At 36.4% G+C, this 19,425-nt stretch overlaps 1 protein-coding gene across 4 annotated transcripts in view; it reads right to left on the reverse strand.

Annotated features, from left to right (window-relative positions):
• Positions 1-19,425, reverse strand: part of MTHFD2L (methylenetetrahydrofolate dehydrogenase (NADP+ dependent) 2 like) — a 154,776-nt gene that overhangs the window by 32,120 nt on the left and 103,231 nt on the right. For 2 of the 4 annotated variants that reach the window (XM_077143172.1, XM_077143171.1), the window contains exon 6: positions 7,854-7,979. In XM_077143172.1, the coding sequence (XP_076999287.1) occupies positions 7,854-7,979 (126 nt within the window). Of the gene's footprint in view, positions 1-7,853; positions 7,980-16,290; positions 16,610-17,623; positions 17,733-19,425 lie in introns of those variants that run through there. The other 2 variants (XR_013168425.1, XM_077143173.1) reach the window with 2 other exon arrangements.

The raw sequence follows: 19,425 nt of genomic DNA on the forward strand, positions 1-19,425 counted from the left end.
TGAGGACAATGCTCAGGTAGAACAATAAAATAGATGAAACTTGGGTCTCTGAATGAAGCAGAGCTTCCTACCTCAGTTGCCTGCTGCCTAATTCTGGACTTGTATCAGAGACAACTAAACTATCTCATTTGAGTTAATGTATTCTGGTGTTCCTTTTTTTGGGTAGCAGTTTAACCTGTACTCTAATACTACTTAGGCAAAAAATATGGAAAGAACCTAAATATTCAACAAGAGGGAAAGGGTGAAGCAAATCTTGATGCAAAAAGTTGTAAGTCATATATTCCCCAAACTGTGTAAAATACTCATACATAAAGCATCTTAAAGGAACTTTTGTAAATATATATATATAATGTTGGTCATGTTAGAGTAGTGGATGTTCTCTTTTTTCTATAGAATGTATTGTTTTTACTTTTATAATTTAAATCAGTTTCATCAACAATATAATTTACTTTTGACCTTATCTCTACAATTTCTATTTAAAATCCTATATCTTTAAAGCAGTGGAGAAAGGAGAACCGCTCTTAGACATTAATCCTCAACTATTCAGATTATGAGAAAAGTGCTTACACATAGCTCCTCCTTCCTTTCTCTTTACGTCCTTTTACTAGTTGTTCCCAGTATCCTTCTACTCCCTGTACTGAGTAGACCAGTGAGTGGAGGGGCATGGTCTAGGTTAGAAAACAGGCAGGAGGGCAGGGAACAGGAGACAGCAGACATCCAGCATCTTTCATTCTACCTCAATCCCTGTGGAATGTATCATGAAAAGAAGAAAAGCTGTTAAAGCTTTTAGAGATTATAGAAATATTTGTGATTACTTTTGAGGTCTAAGTGAGGCCTGAGAGTCACCAAAGTGAGCAAGCCTAGCTGAATTAACAGCACAGGAAGTCATTAATTAGATTTTTCAGCTTCCCAAATCCATTTGGTGAATTCCTGATATAAAAACAGTGTAATTTTGACCTTCTTAATCTAGGATTACAGATTGTTCTTTAGTTTGTTATTCAGAAGAAGAAATTTACCTCTTATTCCACATAATCTCTTATTTCTACTTTTTTGAGAATACAGCTATTTTGTCAGAGAAGTATGAAGTTTCTTTCAAACGTACCAATAGAAAATGGTTAAAAGAAATTCTAGGTAAAAGTAGATATGTTAAAAAACAAACAAACAAAACACAATTGGTAGCAAATACAAATTTTTCAGATAGGTTATTCATTGTATGAATGAATGCAATGAAAAGCAGAATAATTTTATCACATGTGCTTTTAAATACTGTTTCTTCCTTTAGTTTTAGTTAGAGGGAGAGACCTGTACAGGTAATTGAAGGGAAAAAGTAAGTATTTGTCATAGGTTAGGAGGAAGGATGAAATATCTTAAATTCTATGATTGAGGATCAATAAGAAATGAAATAACACTTATATTTAGTAATAACTTTAAGGCCCTATTGATTCCACGAAGGACCCACAGAGGCACAGCATTGCAGCAGAAGCCTAACTGAGATCTATACTGAGGATAATCAGCAGTGCAGAATTCCCTGGGAAAGGAGTTAAACATTTATCTCCAGTACTGAACAGCCTCCACAGGTAGTAATATTGGGAACTGTAATCAAACACAACTGCATAATCATATAGCAGAGGTGGTTATGGCACTGGACATGAGTTTGAATTCCATTTACATTGTATTCACAGTTCACTTCCAGCATTATCAATGTACATTTCTTTGCTGTGCTCCCATCTTTTTCTTTTTTTTACTAATTAAAAAAAAAAAGAACAAACAAACAAAACATTGAGATATCATTGCATTCTACATATCTAATCACTAATTCTTAATATCATCACATAGTTGCATATTCATCATTTCTTAGAACATTTGCATCGGTTTAGAAAAAGAAATAAAAAGATAACAGAAAAAGAAATAAAATGATAACAGAGAAAAAAAGATTATACATAAAAGATTATAAATTACCCCTGGCTTTCATTTATTAGTAGAATTTCAAACTAAATCTATTTTAATATTTGTTCCCCTTAAATTATTTATTTTTATTCCATATGTTCTACTCTTCTGTTGATATGGTAGATAAAAGGAGCATCAGACACAAGGTTTTCACAATCACAGAGTCACATTGTGAAAGCTATATCATTATACAGTCATCTTCAAGAAACATGGCTACTGGAACACAGCTCTACATTTTCAGGCAGTTCCCTCCAGCCTCTCTACTACATCTTGAACAACAAGGCGATATCTACTTAATGTATAAGAATAACCTCCAGGATAACCTCTCGACTCTGTTTGGAATCTCTCAGCCATTGACACTTAGTCTCATTTCCCTCTTCCCCCTTTTGGTCGAGAAGGTTCTCTCAATTCCTTGATGTTAAGTCTCAGCTCATGCTAGAGTTTTTCTCAATCTCTTGATGCTGAGTCATTCCAGGATCTCTGTCCCACATTGCCAGGAAGGTCCACACCCCTGGGAGTCATGTCCCACGCAGAAAGGGGGTGGCTGGTGAGACTGCTCGTCGTGTTGGCTGGAGAGAGAGGCCACATCTGAGCAACAAAGAGGCTCTCTTGGGGGTGACTATTAGGCCTAAATTTTAAGTAGACTTGACCTATCCTTTGTGGGGTAAAGTTTCATATGAACAAAGCCCCAAGACTGGGGGCTCAGCCTATAGCTTCGGTTGTCCACACTGCTTGTGAGAATATCAAGAATTCAACTTGGGGAAGTTGAATTTCTCCCTGCTCCCACCAAGAGGGGGACTTTGCAAATACTTTTCCACTCACTGATCGAATCACTCTGGGATTCATCAGGGCATCACTCTGGACAAACCAACAAAATCTCATGTCCTACCTGAGATTCCAAGTACTTATGGCGTTCAATCAAACTATCTACATAAGTTATATTAGGAAATGCACTAGTAAAAATATAAATTTTGTAACAAATAAACATTTTTTGCTTTAGTCTCACACATAAGGTGACATTTTAAAATATTAATTACCATCTATTTTCAGCATCCTGCAATAATGACATTCCTTTGTTCTTTCTCATGCAAAAACATTTTTAAAATTTGCACATTGTACATTTCACTATTATTATACACTCTAGGCATTCCTAGATTATACCATCTCAATCTTTAACATCTATCTTTCTTTCTGATTTCATTTATGTCCCCAGCCCTCTTCCCTCTATCATTCTCACATGCAGCTTCATTCAATGTTTTAACATAATTATTTTACAGTTAGGTAGTATTGTGCTGTCCATTTCTGAATTTTTGTATCCAGTCCTGTTGCATAGTCTATACCCCTTCAGCTCCAATTACCCAATATCTTACCCTATTTCTATCTCCTGATAGTCTCTGTTACCAATGACATATTCCAAATTTGTTCACTAATGTCAGTTCATATCAGTGAGACCATACAGTATTTGTCCTTTAGTTTTTGGCTAGTCTCACTCAGCATAATGTTCTCAAGGTCCATCCATGTTGTTACATACTTCATAAGTTTATTCTGTCTTAAAGTTGCATAATATTCCATCGTATGTATATACCACAGTTTGTTTAGTCACTCGTCTGTTGATGGACATTTTGGCTGTTTCCATCTCTTTGCAATTGTAAATAATGCTGCTATAAACATTGGTGTGCAAGTGTCCGTTTGTGTCTTTGCCCTTAAGTCCTCTGAGTAGATACCTAGCAGTGGTATTGCTGGATCATATGGAAATTCTATATTCAGCTTTTTGAGGAACCGCCAAACTGCCTTCCACAGTGGTTGCACCATTTGACATTCCCACCAACAGTGGATAAGTGTGCCTCTTTCACCGCATCCTCTCCAGCACTTGTCATTTTCTGTTTTGTTGATAATGGCCATTCTGGTGGGTGTGAGATGATATCTCATTGTGGTTTTGATTTGCATTTCTCTAATGGCCAGGGACATTGAGCATCTCTTCATGTGCCTTTTGGCCATCCGTATTTCCTCTTCTGAGAAGTGCCTGTTCAAGTCCCATCTTTGTTGGAAATTCCTTCTTTCGGTTACTCATTTTCAAAAAAATGTTATGTGGTAACAAGGAGGCAAAAAACTACACATTTTGTAGTCTGAACTGAATAACAGATGTGAAGTGGCCAATCACAGGCAGACTAAAAGAAATGACCTGAATGGTCACCTATTAAGAAAAACATCTGTTATTTGCATTGTGATTTCTGGGGTGAAAAGCTAGAAGAGAAGTTTTTACTTCATGCATTTATATACAGTTAATATATTATGGTAAATGAAATTGGAATCACATTGTTTGGCGATTTGTGTTAGTAAAACTAAACTGTGATAACTGAAATCTATTTATGTCAGAGCCTTGCAAAGTGAGGACTATCTATACACCAAAAGTACATTTAGGTACTTTTTAAACCTAACATTATACAGGCCTCAGAGGATAAATAAAAGAAGTATCTTCTTGTTTCCAGTGGAAAATATTTACCAAGTGAAGTATAGCATAGTAGAGACAGTGTAGGGTAGAAGTTACAAAGGCCTGGCTGTGCACCCACTTATACATGATTACTGTGTGATCTCAGGTATGTTCCTCAGAAAAGGGGTGTGATTAAAATATCCATTTTATAGTGTTATTATAAGAATTTAGTGAATAACATATGTAAAGAACTAAGAACAGTATCTGGCACATTGTAAGCACTTCTCAAATACTAGTTACTAGTATATGTAAATGAAGAATAAGTCCAAATGACCTGAGATGAGAATGCACACATGTGAGAAAGCCTCTCATACTTTCCTTACTCTCAACATAATTTACTACTAGACTTTCCTATGACCTCCTGACCACAGTGCAACACCATTAGCTTTTTCGGGGCCAGTAGGGGGATAAGGAAGAAAGAAGGAAGGAGAGAAAAGTGCAGAGTTAAAAAAAGAGAGATCAGGAAACCATGGTAGATAAAGGAAGACATGCTCTGGAGAAAATTACATTTAAACCAAAACAAAAACTTGACATCAACTTTGAAAAGAAATATTTAGGGTGTTTTTATGCCTTCTTTTTGTCAGGATAAATAGCAAATGATGGTGCAACCTCTATCCTGCATCTGGTATAAAATATCATTCTCCTTAGGTACAAGCCTGATTCAAAATTGAGTTCAAAACATCTAATAATGAAGAAGCATTCAAATCCATCTGTAATTTCCTAAAAATAAAATAGATAAAATGACTCCTGGTTTTACAAATCATTAAATTTGCAATTATTTAAATATCTCCAACATTCCCCAAATGGAATTTCGGATTCCATTTAACATCATTCCTACTAATGTAATAGGCTTTAAATGAGTTGCTCTCTTTCCTTCAGTGAGTCAAAGATTTTTTGCATAGACAATTTGCTTCAACATTTGATTTTACTTACATCCACTTTGCTTATCTTGGCTACAGTTACAGTGAAACTTTCACCGATACTCACACAGCAGCCACATTCTCCCTGTGGCAATTAGCTACCTATAAGTTTTGTGGCATAACCCAAGTTAAAGATCCTCCCTCTCAGCTGGTGGATCATCCTTCACCTCAGGTTAAGTCTTGATGAACAACCTGCAAAGCAACATGTCAGAACCTATCACTTGCTTGTTCCTCTGGGTGGCTGAGTCATGGCCTCACCGGCAGGACCTTCTTCACCAAGTCTGGGTCTTCGCTAGCGCCCTGGCTCGGTGACTCAGTAGGTCAGCAAAGGTGATGCTAGCAGACACATGGGCGCGTTTCATGACGGGATCGCAAAAGCCTGAGCTCCCTTCCAAACAACCCTGCTTTCGCACAATCATGTGGTAGCCCTCAGCGGACGTTCAGGATGTGGCGAGTGTTAGACCTGAAAGAAGCCCTTGATGCCATGCCTGTCATTTAGCTGGTGACATCACTGATGGCCGAGGAGGTTGCAAAGTTTTGGGGTGACAGTACTAGGTCTAATAGAACTCCTTTGGTCTCCCAGCCCTGTCCATCTCATATATTCTGTTTCTCTTTACCATCTCCTTTGCTCATTTTATTTTAGGTTTCCATACACATAACTGCAATTTGATTGCAGAGCTATTCAGAAGTTGAGTGGTCTATAACTCGAAGTGTACTTTCGTATGTGACCCTAAGCTTATAAGCCCACTCAAAAATGTTCATTTTTAAATGTTTTCAGAATATCCTCATGAGAAAAACATTCTTTACTAAAAATAAGAAAGCATAAAAATGACCGGGGAGAAGAGAAATATTAGAAGAGAGAGAAGTCTTACAAAATGTGGTGAACTGTTGGGTAAGCTTGTCCCACAAGTGCAGTCAAAGTTGTTAACTGCAAACATCTCTCCCTGCTTTTTTTATCTTGAGCTGAAGAGCTTAAACAGCCTGCTGGATGCACAGTATGAGGTGATATTGTAATAAACACATGGTAGCTGTAATGTTGTCAAGAAACAAAATGACTATGCAATTACTGATATCTGACTTCAGTGGCTGAACATGAAAAATGAAATAAAGAAAGAAGGTCATTTCCTAGGGAGTTTAGGATGTATATATTATAAACATATATAGTAAGACACATTTACTAGGGAAGCCACTCCTATCTAGACTTGTAGCTCTATAAATGGGAAATAATTAGTACCTAGGTAGGCAGTAGTGTGTACTCTGATAAGATACATCTTTACTTTGCTCTGATTCACAATTCTTAGTGTCTAACATAAGGTATACCCCCAATATATATTTATTGAATGAATGAGTGAATGAAAAATTCATGGAAGACACAGGGTCCAAGTGCACATCTCTCTAGATTTTGCTAATTTGGGGCCAAATGCAGAATAGATCTTCTTCTCTATCCCTCTTCCCTCTACTCCTGCTAAAGACACCAAAATAAAAGTGGCATCAACCTTGAAGCAGTCATAAAACATGCATCTGAAGTCTCAAAAATCTATGTTGGAAGGAAAAGGCAGTATATGATTGCCTAGGTATTGATCAGTAGTGACGGAACAAAGAATTCACAAACTGATATTGACACATAAAAACACACATCAAGGAATATGCATATGTATGTGTGTGTGTGAGAGAGAGAAGGAGGGGTGGGAAGGGAGACACGAAGGTGGAGAAAGAAGGAGAGAATGTATTTTTTGCATCCTCAAACTTTCTGTATTGTTATTTCTCTTTTTAGCACCAGGCTCAGATTGCTTACCCTGATGTACCATAGAATCACAGGTACATGAGGCCAATACCCTAGGGTATTTCTGCATCTTCAATTTTACTGAGTTAGTATTCACAGCAAGTTTGCAGCATGCTCAATACCAATGCTAGGATTCTACTGAACTATATGCTGATGACTTAGTTCAAAGTGAAAATTTGATATTTGAATTAGAAGATCTCATCATTTATCCCTGTCATGTTGTCTTTAAGGACACAAATGAAGTTCTTGACTTGGCCCTATCTTTTTTTGACCAGAATAATTAACTTCTAATATGAAAATATCTCCACTTATTTAACTAGTTTTCACATTCTCATAGACATCTATAACCTTCAGACTATACTGAAAATCTGAAATGCAGGTAAAGTATCTGATAGGGATATTCAAAATAAAATTGAATTAGGAGTTAGCATCTAGAAATATTTCTCTCTTGGGGCTCTGTTTCCTCATCTGTAGAGAGAAGGAACTAAATTGGAATTGATTTTTTTACTCCTACACATTGCCTTCCTTATCTCCTTCATTTGCCATAGAAAGGAGAGAGGAAGGAAGAAAGGAAGAAAATATGTAAAGTAGGTTAAACTCTTCCCTCAGAGCAAAGAGTTGATGAGTAGTAACTTAACGCCACCATCAAATAGCTGTTTCTACTAACAAAACAAAATCTTGTTTTCTTCATTGATCAAAATAAATTTATTACCTTCAAAGTCCACATCTCCGACTAATCTTGTCCTTCCTGTCACTGGGTCTTGGATGTAGTTGATGCCAACATCAATTACAGCCACACTTTCTTTAACCATATCAGATGTAATCAACTTTGGAATACCTGAAAGCAAAACAGAGTTGTAAAATTCTCTGTCTAGTACTTTAAACTTTGACCTTGATTTTAAAAACAATTTATACATTTTATGTTTTTCTTATCATGGGTTTAAAAATATACAGAATAAACTGTTCTTAATGATGAAGCTAACTGCACTTTGACAAATTCTGATCAAGCAGAAGAAGGAAGAATATTATAGGAGTATGTGAGGGATTCTGTGAATGAAATCCTACTAGAAGTTACTCTCACCTTAGAAATTGCTTACTTGACTTCTCCATATGGAAACTTGAGCAGCATCCTTCTGTGTCTCACGTATGCATGGGGAGATTGTGACTATGAAATAGGTATCTGCTGAGTTGGAGTACAACTTGAAAATTGGAGGCAGAGGGAAGGAAGGAAGGAGGCTTGGAGGGAGGGAGGGATGGATTGAGGGAGGGAGAGAGAGGGAGATAAAAATGATGCTAATATGTATTCTCTAGCATTTTGGCAAATTATAAAAGTGCCATATAATAGTGGCTTCTAATAAACTCCACACATGAGCTGCTCTCTCAAGCTTTCTTTATATATTTTTTCAAACTTTGATTCATTATGCATGTTTATGACTTGAAACATATAAAGTATAGGAAGCATTCCTCACTATTTCTCCCTTCCAATTTGAAAGATAGCTCTTCCAAGATTCTTTTGTAATGTCTGTTTCCTCTAAGTACCTTCAAATTCCATTTCAAGAACAACAGACCAGCTAATAATGGCTGAAGTTCCAGTGTTTTATTAATGCTTAACAAACTATCCCCAAATTTAGGAGCTTAAAACAACTTATGTTTCATGGTTCTGTGGGTTGACTGAGCTCAGCTGGATGGACCTTGCTTGGGTCTTCCATGTGGTTGGAGTCATTTAGGGGCCAAGGCTAAAGCCACCTAAAGACAAAACTAGGTCAGATGTCCAAGATGGCTTACTGGCATGGCTGGTAGTTGATGCCATTTGTCAACTGGGAGCTCAGTTAGGGCTGTCAACTGGAGCATATACGTGTAGACTCTCCATGTGGGGCTTGGGCTTCTCACAGGCTAGCAGCTACCTTCCAAGACTGAGTATTACAAGAGACAGGAAATAGAAATGGCTAGTTTGTCAGCCTGGGGCATAGAAACTGACACAAGGTCACTTCTGTCATATTTCTCTTGGTCAAACAGTGAAAGAGTTCACCCATATTCAAGAGGATGGGATAGACAGCCCACTTCTTACTGGGAGGAGAATCAAAGAATGTGTGGCCATATATGCTTTATGGACTCCTGGTGGACAGCTGTCTGAAAGTAAGTAGGTGATTTACTTACTTTCATATTGCACATCCTCTGCACACCTGTTGCATTGTCAGTAGCTTTTTCTAGAATTTGAACTATCCATATCAGCATTCTCAATGGCTTAAATGCCACCTGTGCTGGTTTGAAAGGATGTATGTACCCTAGAAAAGCTATGTTTTAATCCTAATCCTATTTTGTAAAGGCAGCCATTTCTTCTAATCCCTATTTAGTACTATATATTTGAAACTGCAATTAGATCATCTCCCTGGAGATGTAACTCAATCAAGAGTGGTTGTTAAACTGGATTAAGTGGAGACCTGTCTTGATTTGGTGGGTCTTGATTAGTTTACTGGAATCTTATAAAAGAGGAAACATTTTGGAGAAAAAGAGAGAATCAGAGAGAGCAGAGAAGAATGACATAGCCACGAGAAGCAGAGAGTCCACCAGCCAACCACCATTGGGGATGAAGAAGGAAAATGCACCCCAGGGAACTTCATGAAACAGGAAGCCAGAAGAGAAAGCTAGCAGATGATGCCATGTTAGCCACATGCCCTTCCAGCCAAGAGAGAAACCCTGACTGTGTTCACCATGTGCCTTCTCACTTGAGAGAGAAACCCTGAACTTCATTGGCCTTCTTGAATCAAGGTATCTTTCCCTTGATGTCTTAGATTGGACATTTCTATAGACTTGCTTTAATTGGAACATTTTCTCAGCCTTAGAACTGTAAACTTGCAACTTATTAAATTCCCCTTTTAAAATTTATTCCATTTCTGGTATATTGCATTCCGGCAGCTAGCAAACTAGAACACCTTCTTTACCATTTTTTACTGCTAGTAAGAGTTTAAAGTCCATAAGGAAATGGTCAGTCCAAAAATAACTGTCATTATCTTATAGGTTCCTTATATCATATAATGATATAAACAAAGAGGCATCAGTGTTTAAGATGTATTTTTTCCCTTTGTTTTTCTATCCTGTGACATAGAACGTCATCTTTCATATCAGTTCTAGCATAGATACTGAGTGTTGTTCTAAAGATATTCATAGAATCCTATTTCTTCTTAGAATCCAAGCATATGTGTATCATATCTGTAGGAAGTACTTTTGAGATGAAAATGTTGATGGGATAGTTGTTAATATGTAGTTACCAGCCTAATAAGAAAAACCCAAATCACCCTTGGGTGTTCATTACTGTTTCTCAAAGAACATCTGACTGACAAAGGACAAATGACACAATTCTCAAAATAAAGGGAAATATGAGCTTGATTTTGAGTCTCAAGAAAATTACAAAATAGGGAAAAATTTTAAATGCCTGTTTTTCCTGAAGATGATATTATATATTTCAAATATAGACAATTTGGAAGAACATCTAAAAGCTTAAGATGGCACATTAATCACCATGATCTTACCAACCAAAGATAGCAAGTGTTAATATTTTTATTGTTTCCCTCTAGACTTTCAAAATATTTATATGTTAGATATAAGGCATGATGTCTATAATTTAATTTATATTATATCCTATAACGTGTCATTAAAATTAAATTGCAATATTTTTCCCATATCATTAGTTGAAAATGGAAAACTATATAATATTATTTATTGTATGGGTGTGCCATAAGTTACTCATTCCTATACTGCCACCAATATTTCGCTATTATAAATAATGCAGTGATTATCATTTATACACAGAAATCTGTAGATAATTTCCTTACTGTAGGATCAATTTGATAACATTTTTTACTAAGCCCTTATTAACATGATGGGAAAATGTAGGTTGGATGAAAGCACTTATTGGTAGAGTCATAACACACTCCAAAACTAATGATTGATTCATCTGTAAGAAGGTCTGTAGTCATCTTCTATAAAAAGTATTTTTCCATGTCATTTTCAAAAATTTTTATAAACAACTTGGAAGAACACATTGGCATTGTATTGGTTGTTTTTTTTTTTCCTCCCCCAGATCCATTTTCCACCTTCCTCTGCCCGACTAGGTTAGGGATGGGCCTGGTGCTTACAGAGCTCTTGCGTTCTTCCTTTCTCTCTTGGAACCCATCACAACATGAGAACAAACTCAAGCTCTCTCCAGAAGATGCATGTCCTGTGGAGGAGAACTAACTGGTCTCAGCTGAAGACATCCTAGACCAGGCGGCCTCTAGCCAACACACCTGATGGCAGATGGCTGACAAGCCCAGTTAAGACCAGCAGACACCAGACCAGCTGAACCACAGACTCATGATTTTTTTTTTTTAATGAGATTGTTTAAAGCCACTGAGTCTTGGGGTATTTTTTTTTTTTATGTGCAATAGCTGCACATGCCATATTTGCAAATAATACTAAGTTGGATAGGATAGTTAATAGGTACTTGACTGGTACTTGGAATGATGGACTGTATGTAGCAGGGTAGATTTGAAAGGGGGTAAATGTATAATCTCATGACCAGGTGTGGTAGTTGATTAAAAACTTTTTATTAGTGAAGTCAAGCCTCCAGGGGTATATCAGGCTATGCTAAGAGAAATAGTGCCCACATGCAAGAATGCTAGCATTTTCTGCTATACTTTTATCAGACTCTCTCTGGAAAAGCTGGTTGTATGCCAGAGGCTGGTACAGAGAAGAATGAATCGAATAGGTTTGGAAATCATCTCATCTGGAGCAGTCCTATCAAACTGTCTACAACAAGATAAAAGAGCTGTGCCACAATGTAAATCAACTACATCACTAAGTGTACTGTCAAATACAGCTGGCTTTTTTTTTTCTTTTGTATTAAGACTTTCTCAATGAAGAAGCATAAGTTGATTTATATTCTGGCTTAAGTGTTCCTAGTGGGTAAAAAACAGTTCATGTACCAGCCCCAGTAAACCGACCATGTTTTGAATACCTCTGATTAGAGGGATAGCTAAATAAATTCAGGCTGTCAATACCAGAAAAAAAATTAAAAACAAAAACAAAATCTAATAATTTTGGCATGTCTTCAATATGTTAAATGAATAAGGAGCAGAATTTTCTTTAATACATTTTAGTGGGAAGAACTAATGAATGAGGGAACAAAGGAAGGGAGTACATTTTAGCTCAACATGAAGTTTCTAAAAATAATGAATATTCTGCAAAAAGAACCTTTACATTATTCTTGCGCTTCATTAGAAATACTAGAATAGGATAAAGGAGGGTTTGAATTGGGAAGGTTAGTGATATCTTCCATTCTATGATTTAAACATTCTGTTTGTCTTTTAAATTTAAAATGTTTTGTATTTCTTCTCCCAGGTAATTCGTTTTTGAACCCATGCAGGCTTCTGATCCTATCATTGCATATAAGAAAAGAATAAAATAATATACACTCTTTTGTTGAAATTATAACAAATAGACATACAGAATCTCTATTTCAGATATCTTAAATACTTTAAGTAACACCCTTACATTATTGTCTTATAGAGACAAATAGTTGGAAGTACAAAGTTGTTCAAAAATAGTAATTTTAAAGTTACTGAAAAGAAATCTCTTAGACATGGTATGTTTAATTCCCTAAATATGCATATGCAACATATTTGAATTCTTATTACTTGATAAAAGTGAGATAAAATTAAAATCTATTTAGATATTTAATAAAGAAAAGACATGCAATATATGTATATATGCTGCTATTTACTTTTTGTTAAAATTGAAAATGCACATTGATTTTGAATGGAAATTTCCTATGAACTTTACTTCTTTTTTCTATGGTAATTCTATGAATATGAACACTTAAATTTTATATAATATAAGGCTCAAGCATTATATGTGAGAACTGAAAACATTCATACCCACATAATTTATTGTCTAAATTAAGGTGATTTTACTAATCAACGTGACTTTATTATTCCAGGAAAATGTTGCCCAGAAAGATAAAAGTTGCAAATAATTTATTGCCTCAGGAACTCATGGAAAAACTTCTTTTATAAATACTAAACTGCTTCACTTTTCAGTATTCTGCAAGACTCTTAGAAACTCTCACTTCAAAAATTTCTGCATGCTGTGTCTACAAGTTCTAATCCTTTACATCATGTTCCTCAACCAATGTTATCAAGCCCCTGCATTAAAAGACTTGTCTTATAAAACAAACCCCAAAGCCTCATAAATATCCCAACTTTGACCCCTTATCTGCAGATGCTAGTAAGGTAAACTGAATCTCTGGCAAGAAAAAAATCCCCGATTTGTAGCATCTGCCAATTTCTGTGGTATAAATACTCCCACCATGGCTGCCTTCAAGATGCTAGAATGACGTCACAGAACATGGAGTTGGGAAGAGATGTGAAGAATCAACCTTTGCAGGCTGATAGAGCTGCCTTCAGGACATCATCCTTACTAAATTCTGTAAATGTACTACTCCCCCTTGCTGCATAGCTATAAACTCAGATTTGTCTTATCAGTAGGTCATTTGGGTGATATTTTAGGACAGCCATAATTTGACAATCTTGAGGGTTCATGAAGGTATAATAAAGATTTTTTTTCTTGGCCATGACCCAAGAACTTTTGTTGGACAAGCCTACTGCTGGGATGGGAGGGGGGGTGGAGGGTTGGTCTCCCTGATAGTGAAGATGAAAGTTTTCCATGAGTCCGAGTTCTTATTTCTTTTAACAAATATTTCCAAATGCCGACTTTATTTTGTTTACTAGGAATAAAAGATGCCTTCCTAAGAATTCTTTGATTAATCAGATTTTATTCTTGGTGGGTACCAGACTTATTACTTACAATACAATTTCTCTTTTCTTTTCTGTCTTTACTTGTTGTCGCTGTTGTTGTACCTCTATGAAAAGAAAGTTCACAGAAAGCGGATGGGGGTAAGGCTGATAAATTCATTCCTCAAGTTGGTGCTGAGGACTGAGAAGTTCAGAAGGTTTCTTCTGAATGTTATATAATCCTTAGGAGAAACTTGGCCTTGAGTACTTCTCAAAACGTTATGAGACTTTTCCTTAGTTTTATTTGGTTGTCTGTAAAATCTCTCTAAAACTTACTATCTGCAGGGAATTACAAATTAGTCAAATTTGCAATTGTAGATGGTCCTGCCTTTAGGCTGGTAGGGCTGAGATGCAAAGCACAAAAGCAACACTTTCACCTAGATTCTTCCTAGGAAGAATACCCTGGGGGAAAGACTCCTAGTTCTTACTTGTATTTGCACCATGATGCAAACTTTTCTGCTTATCTGTCTAAGTTGCTTACTTTCACCAAGGGTAATTTAGAAATCATTTTTAGGAAATTTTGATGTGAACTAAAGTATTCATTTGAGAGGTGCCTTAGAAGAAAGAAGGAATAAAATTCAAACATCCAATGGTCTGCACTTTTAAATTGGTATAAGGAAGCATCCAAAAGTTACTCAGATTACAAAATTGTTCCCTTAAGAAATTCTTTGCCTAAGGCAAAAATTAAGTGAAAAACTAAACCTTTCATTTAGATTCCTCCAAATCAAAAAATGAATCTAATGGTCTTTATTATATTATTCCTATTCCTTCATCCCGTTTCTTCATTTCCCTTGATAAGTTCCCTTCCCCCTTGGCTGGTCAGAAACTCCCAAAGCACAATTACTTTATAATATTAAGCCCCTCTTAGAAGAGGGAAAACCCCTTATTGCTAATGATAAGGCCTAGTCTCAATGAGCTGAAAGCCAGTATCAAAGATTTTTCAATGCTTACACAGAATTTTCAGAGGCATTAAGAACAGTTTTGGGAATGTAAAATTAATTAGTTCATATGTTCAGGTGCAAAAAACTCTAGATAGATAGGCAGAACTGGAAGGTTCCACATTGCATAAGAAACCAGGGGATTTAGAATATTGGATGCTGTCCTCAAAATCTTTACTATAAGTACAGATTGGACTGTGATTGAATCCTATTAGCAAAGAGAGGATGAATCCATTGGATATTCAGGAATAGATGCTATTCACTTTTGGACAACACTCAGAATTAGATTCTCATGCAGATGTGATGCCAGCCCTCTGCTCATGTTTTGTGAATGGCCGTAAGCCAGAGATAGAGAAATTAATATGCATGAAAAACTACAATGTGAAACAGCCCCATTGCCAGACCTCCAACACCTGATGAATATTTTTCATAAACTTTAAAACAAAACCAGACTAAGACTCAGAATAAATCAACAGCCTTACAGATAAAACAACAAGATATTCATACCCCAATCATTAAATAAAGAGAGAGCCTCTTGGTGAAGATGCTTGTAGATACTGTAAACAGAAAGAACACTGGCAAAAAGCTAAGGGGGAAATTCTGAAGGTGTTTGGAAGAGGAATCAAGTGCCCAATTTCTCATTTTTACCCCTAATTTCACAAGGAGAAATTTCTCACAAAATTAAAGGATGACATTGCAAGCTTATTATTAATACAGGGACTATGCTATTAACCTTAAGTCCTACCACTTTTATTCAACATCTTCCTTGTAGTAAACACACTACTCAAGTCACAGGGATCTCTAATAATCCTCAGGCATTCCCCATGCCTTGGCCCATCATATCATATCCCTCTGTGATATACCTGCTAAATTGAAAGGGAGGGATGTACAGACCAAATGGAATTACCAGATCAGATGATATTCTGATGGTCTCTTTCTCAAAATTGCAGAGGACTCTCCTATTCATAAAGAAGTCAGAGCTACTTTGGACATTGACTTACACTTTTATGTCTTGAAAATCAAGCTCAAATTGAAGATCTCAAAGAGGTGCCAGAGTTCTTGTGTCTCTGTCTTCTGATAGAGGCAGGATTATTGGGGGTGAACTCATCAATGTTCAGACTGACCCATTTAAATGTCTATCTAAACTTGCATAATGCTTTCTTAAATGAGAAGCTGAATAACGATAAATCTAATAGTCAGAAACATAATGGGGAACTGAACAGTTATTTTAACATTCATCCTCTCAGTCAAAAACCCTCCTGGGTGGGGAGTTAGATGCATTCAGGGCTTTAGGACTATAGATAGAATATTTATTTCCTACTTCCCTGTAGTAGCAAACTCAAATTCTATTTTGTTTGGTGCCTACGAAGGCTACATATTTTACAGTTTTATATTTGTATTCTACTTTTTTTAGTGTCCCTTTACATGAAAATAATCAATATTTGTTTCCTTCTAGAAATATAACAGTACACCAGGTAATTATGCTCTAGAAGTTTATTAAGCCACCTCCTATTTTATACACATCTTCAAGCAGAACCTCAAGGATTCTAAGTTTCCTGTAATTGTACTTTTATCCATACAAATGAGAATTTGAGGGGAGAACATCTATTTCAGAAGACATGAATCAGATTCTGAATTTGAAGTTTCTAACAGTTCAAAATAGTTTTATAGTCAATGGCAGTCCATCAGCAGATTCATTCCTAAAGTACATAGGGAATATGAAACATTAAAAATCCAATAAGCTAGCTGTTAAATTTTACAGAAATACTTGTTAAAAATGCTCACTTTGGTATTTAGTAGTTTTCATAGCTCTTATACATATTGTCTAAGTTTCCAGTAAAGCATATCAACTCTAAATTCTGGGTCATTCCATAATATCTGGAATTGAATTGTTATATACTGATAACATTAAATTGTAGCTTACAGATATAAGTATACACTAAAGCCCAAGGCAGGTATATAAAGATATATTTTTTGTGTGTTTTTTTTCTCTCCAAGACAATTGATCTATCAATGAACTTATTTCTAGAAGAAGAAAAAATTCTGTTACAGCAGAATTTCAGAGCAATTGGGATAATTATTTTAAGGTGAAATATTCTCATCAGAAAATTTAGTAAGATTTCTGATTCATCTAAGACCTCTCTAATGTGGGTGTAATTCTCTTTGATTAGTAAGTAGACTATCACAATCAAAATTACTTCAATTGTTATGTCTTTATTAGGTGATTACAAATCTGCTGTGTTATGATTCCTTATATAACAACTATGAAATGAATCACAAACATTGTCCTAGCAAAATATACTGAGCACAGATAGCATTTTGAAAAGTTTACTGATACTTTACACAGGGCTCTATTCTATACCCTACAAGTTAAGATTTCCCTAAAATGGAGGTATAATTATTAATTCTTGAGTAAGTGTGAGGCTATATCCTTATTCTCACCAATTAGAGCCCCAGCTCAGTCTTTACATAAATCCATTTAATGATCTCAGAACTGAGTTCACATGAATTAAAAAAAAAAAAAGTAATCCCAGCTCTATGTGTCCTCCTATCATAGTCATCTTTAAGTGTCCATGAAATGGCTCAGTTAAAGGTATCCTGATAAAAGGAATCACCGTATTTACACATCACTTTAATTAGTAGAGTTCAAAGGGCTGTGCAAACATTATCTAATTAAACTTCACAACAATTCAGTGAAGCAAGAGAAGGTTTACCCATTATCCTCATTCACAGAAGAGGAATTTTGAGGTGCTGAGAGGCTAAACGATTTCTTGGTTTCACAATGATGAGTCAGAGGTGAGGCTGGGAACAAAACCAGGGCTCCTGTTCAGATATAAAAGAAACACCATGGAAATGCTTATTCAAGTAGATCACTCCTTCAGCTGGAAGTTGTCCTGCTACATAAATAGCATGAGTAATTGCAATGGAATTTGTGTAAATGTGTATGTTTCTTTAGATTAGAAAAACTTTCTTCATCATTAATTGCTTAGGAGATAGCAAATAAAATTGTAGCTAAATAGTGCCTACATTAGCATTAAGTGTCTTCCCTCAAGGGTCCTCCTGTTATTTCTAAGAATCCTCAAGAAATGTTCACAAATCAGTGAGTCACTAGCAGTAATCATAGAGCATACCCTGTTATTTTTCTTTTTCCCTGGCTACTTTGGCTCCTATCTGATGCTTACACGGTTATGGAGCCTGTCATAAGAATGTCCATGCCAAGGACAATCTCTGGATGCTCTTAAACCTTCTTATTCTTGGGATGCCAGAGCAGAGCTAGGTTACTGACAGAGATGAGGGCCAGTAGGGCCCTGCTCTGTGCCATACTCAATTATCTGGGGATCTGGAGTCCTTTTCTAATTAGAAATTGATAGGATTATTCTTGGATTGTTCCATCAGCTTCTGTCTTGAACCCTCTCTCTACAAAGTCCAAGGGACTTCTGGGGGCAATTCACGTGCTTCTCTTCTCTTCCTCCTTTCAACCAAACCTTGTTTCCTGCAAATGGATTCTGATGCATTTGGAGATTGGGGTGGATTTGGGGAGTGGTGGAGGCAATAAGCAGGGGTCTATATTCACCAGCAGCCATGTTATATATAGAGGATTAGAGTTGAAGGGAAAGTTTTTCCAACATTTTTATGTAATGAAAACTTTCTTTAAAGTAAAAATGTTTAATCAGCTCAGTATGTAAAAATGATCAAAGCAAGTATAACTGAATGAGTTGAAAAGATAGGGTGGGATTGGGGGAGCTCTGCAACTAGCTAAATACCTCTTACGGTCTGCCAACCCCAGTTTGAAAACAAATGAGTTCAATGCCTTTATTTTAAAGATGTAGCTCTTGTAGCTAGAAAGTCTAAATACAAATGTGACATAATATTTAGGAAACACTACCCATTTTTCAAATCCCTAGTATTTCTTTGGTGCCTTGTCTTAGACCTTATTCTCCCCTTTATCTTTTTAGCATTCAAACAGCAGCTCAGCCATTCTGTCCTCACTGACTGGGAGAAGTGCTATAGAGAAGAAAGGGAAACAGAGAAGAAAGGACTTACACCTTGGCTTCTGGATTCTAAAAGCTTAGGACTTCAGAAGGACTTTTAAAGTCCAGTTTGACTTTAGACTCAAACTAGAAAATGAAAAGCGTGAGTAGGAAAAACCAAGAGAGCTGAAGAAGTGATGAGAGCCTGGGCTTATGGGGTTCCCAGGGAAAGGTTGCTCATTAGTGCACCCTGGGCTGTGTCTTGGCGAGTTGGCAAAAGCCCCAGTATTGGTTTAGGACATCCAGAACCAATGTGATCCCATCTCCATTGCCTATATAGAGGCTGGAAAGGTGGGATAATATATTAATTAAATGGAAAATTCAGTGGATCCAAAGAAGGTGTATGCAGATGTTAAGGTGCTTCCTTGGAGTCTGCTGTGTACCCAAGAGTGACATGAAAGTAGCAGGGAGGAAAAAGCCACTGGACTCAAATAGGCCAGATAAATGAAAATGTGGACGACCTCTGTGGTGCATGCATTGACTAT

The sequence above is a fragment of the Tamandua tetradactyla genome, chromosome 24 (genome assembly GCF_023851605.1).
Source record: "Tamandua tetradactyla isolate mTamTet1 chromosome 24, mTamTet1.pri, whole genome shotgun sequence".
NCBI classification, from domain to species: domain Eukaryota; kingdom Metazoa; phylum Chordata; class Mammalia; order Pilosa; family Myrmecophagidae; genus Tamandua; species Tamandua tetradactyla.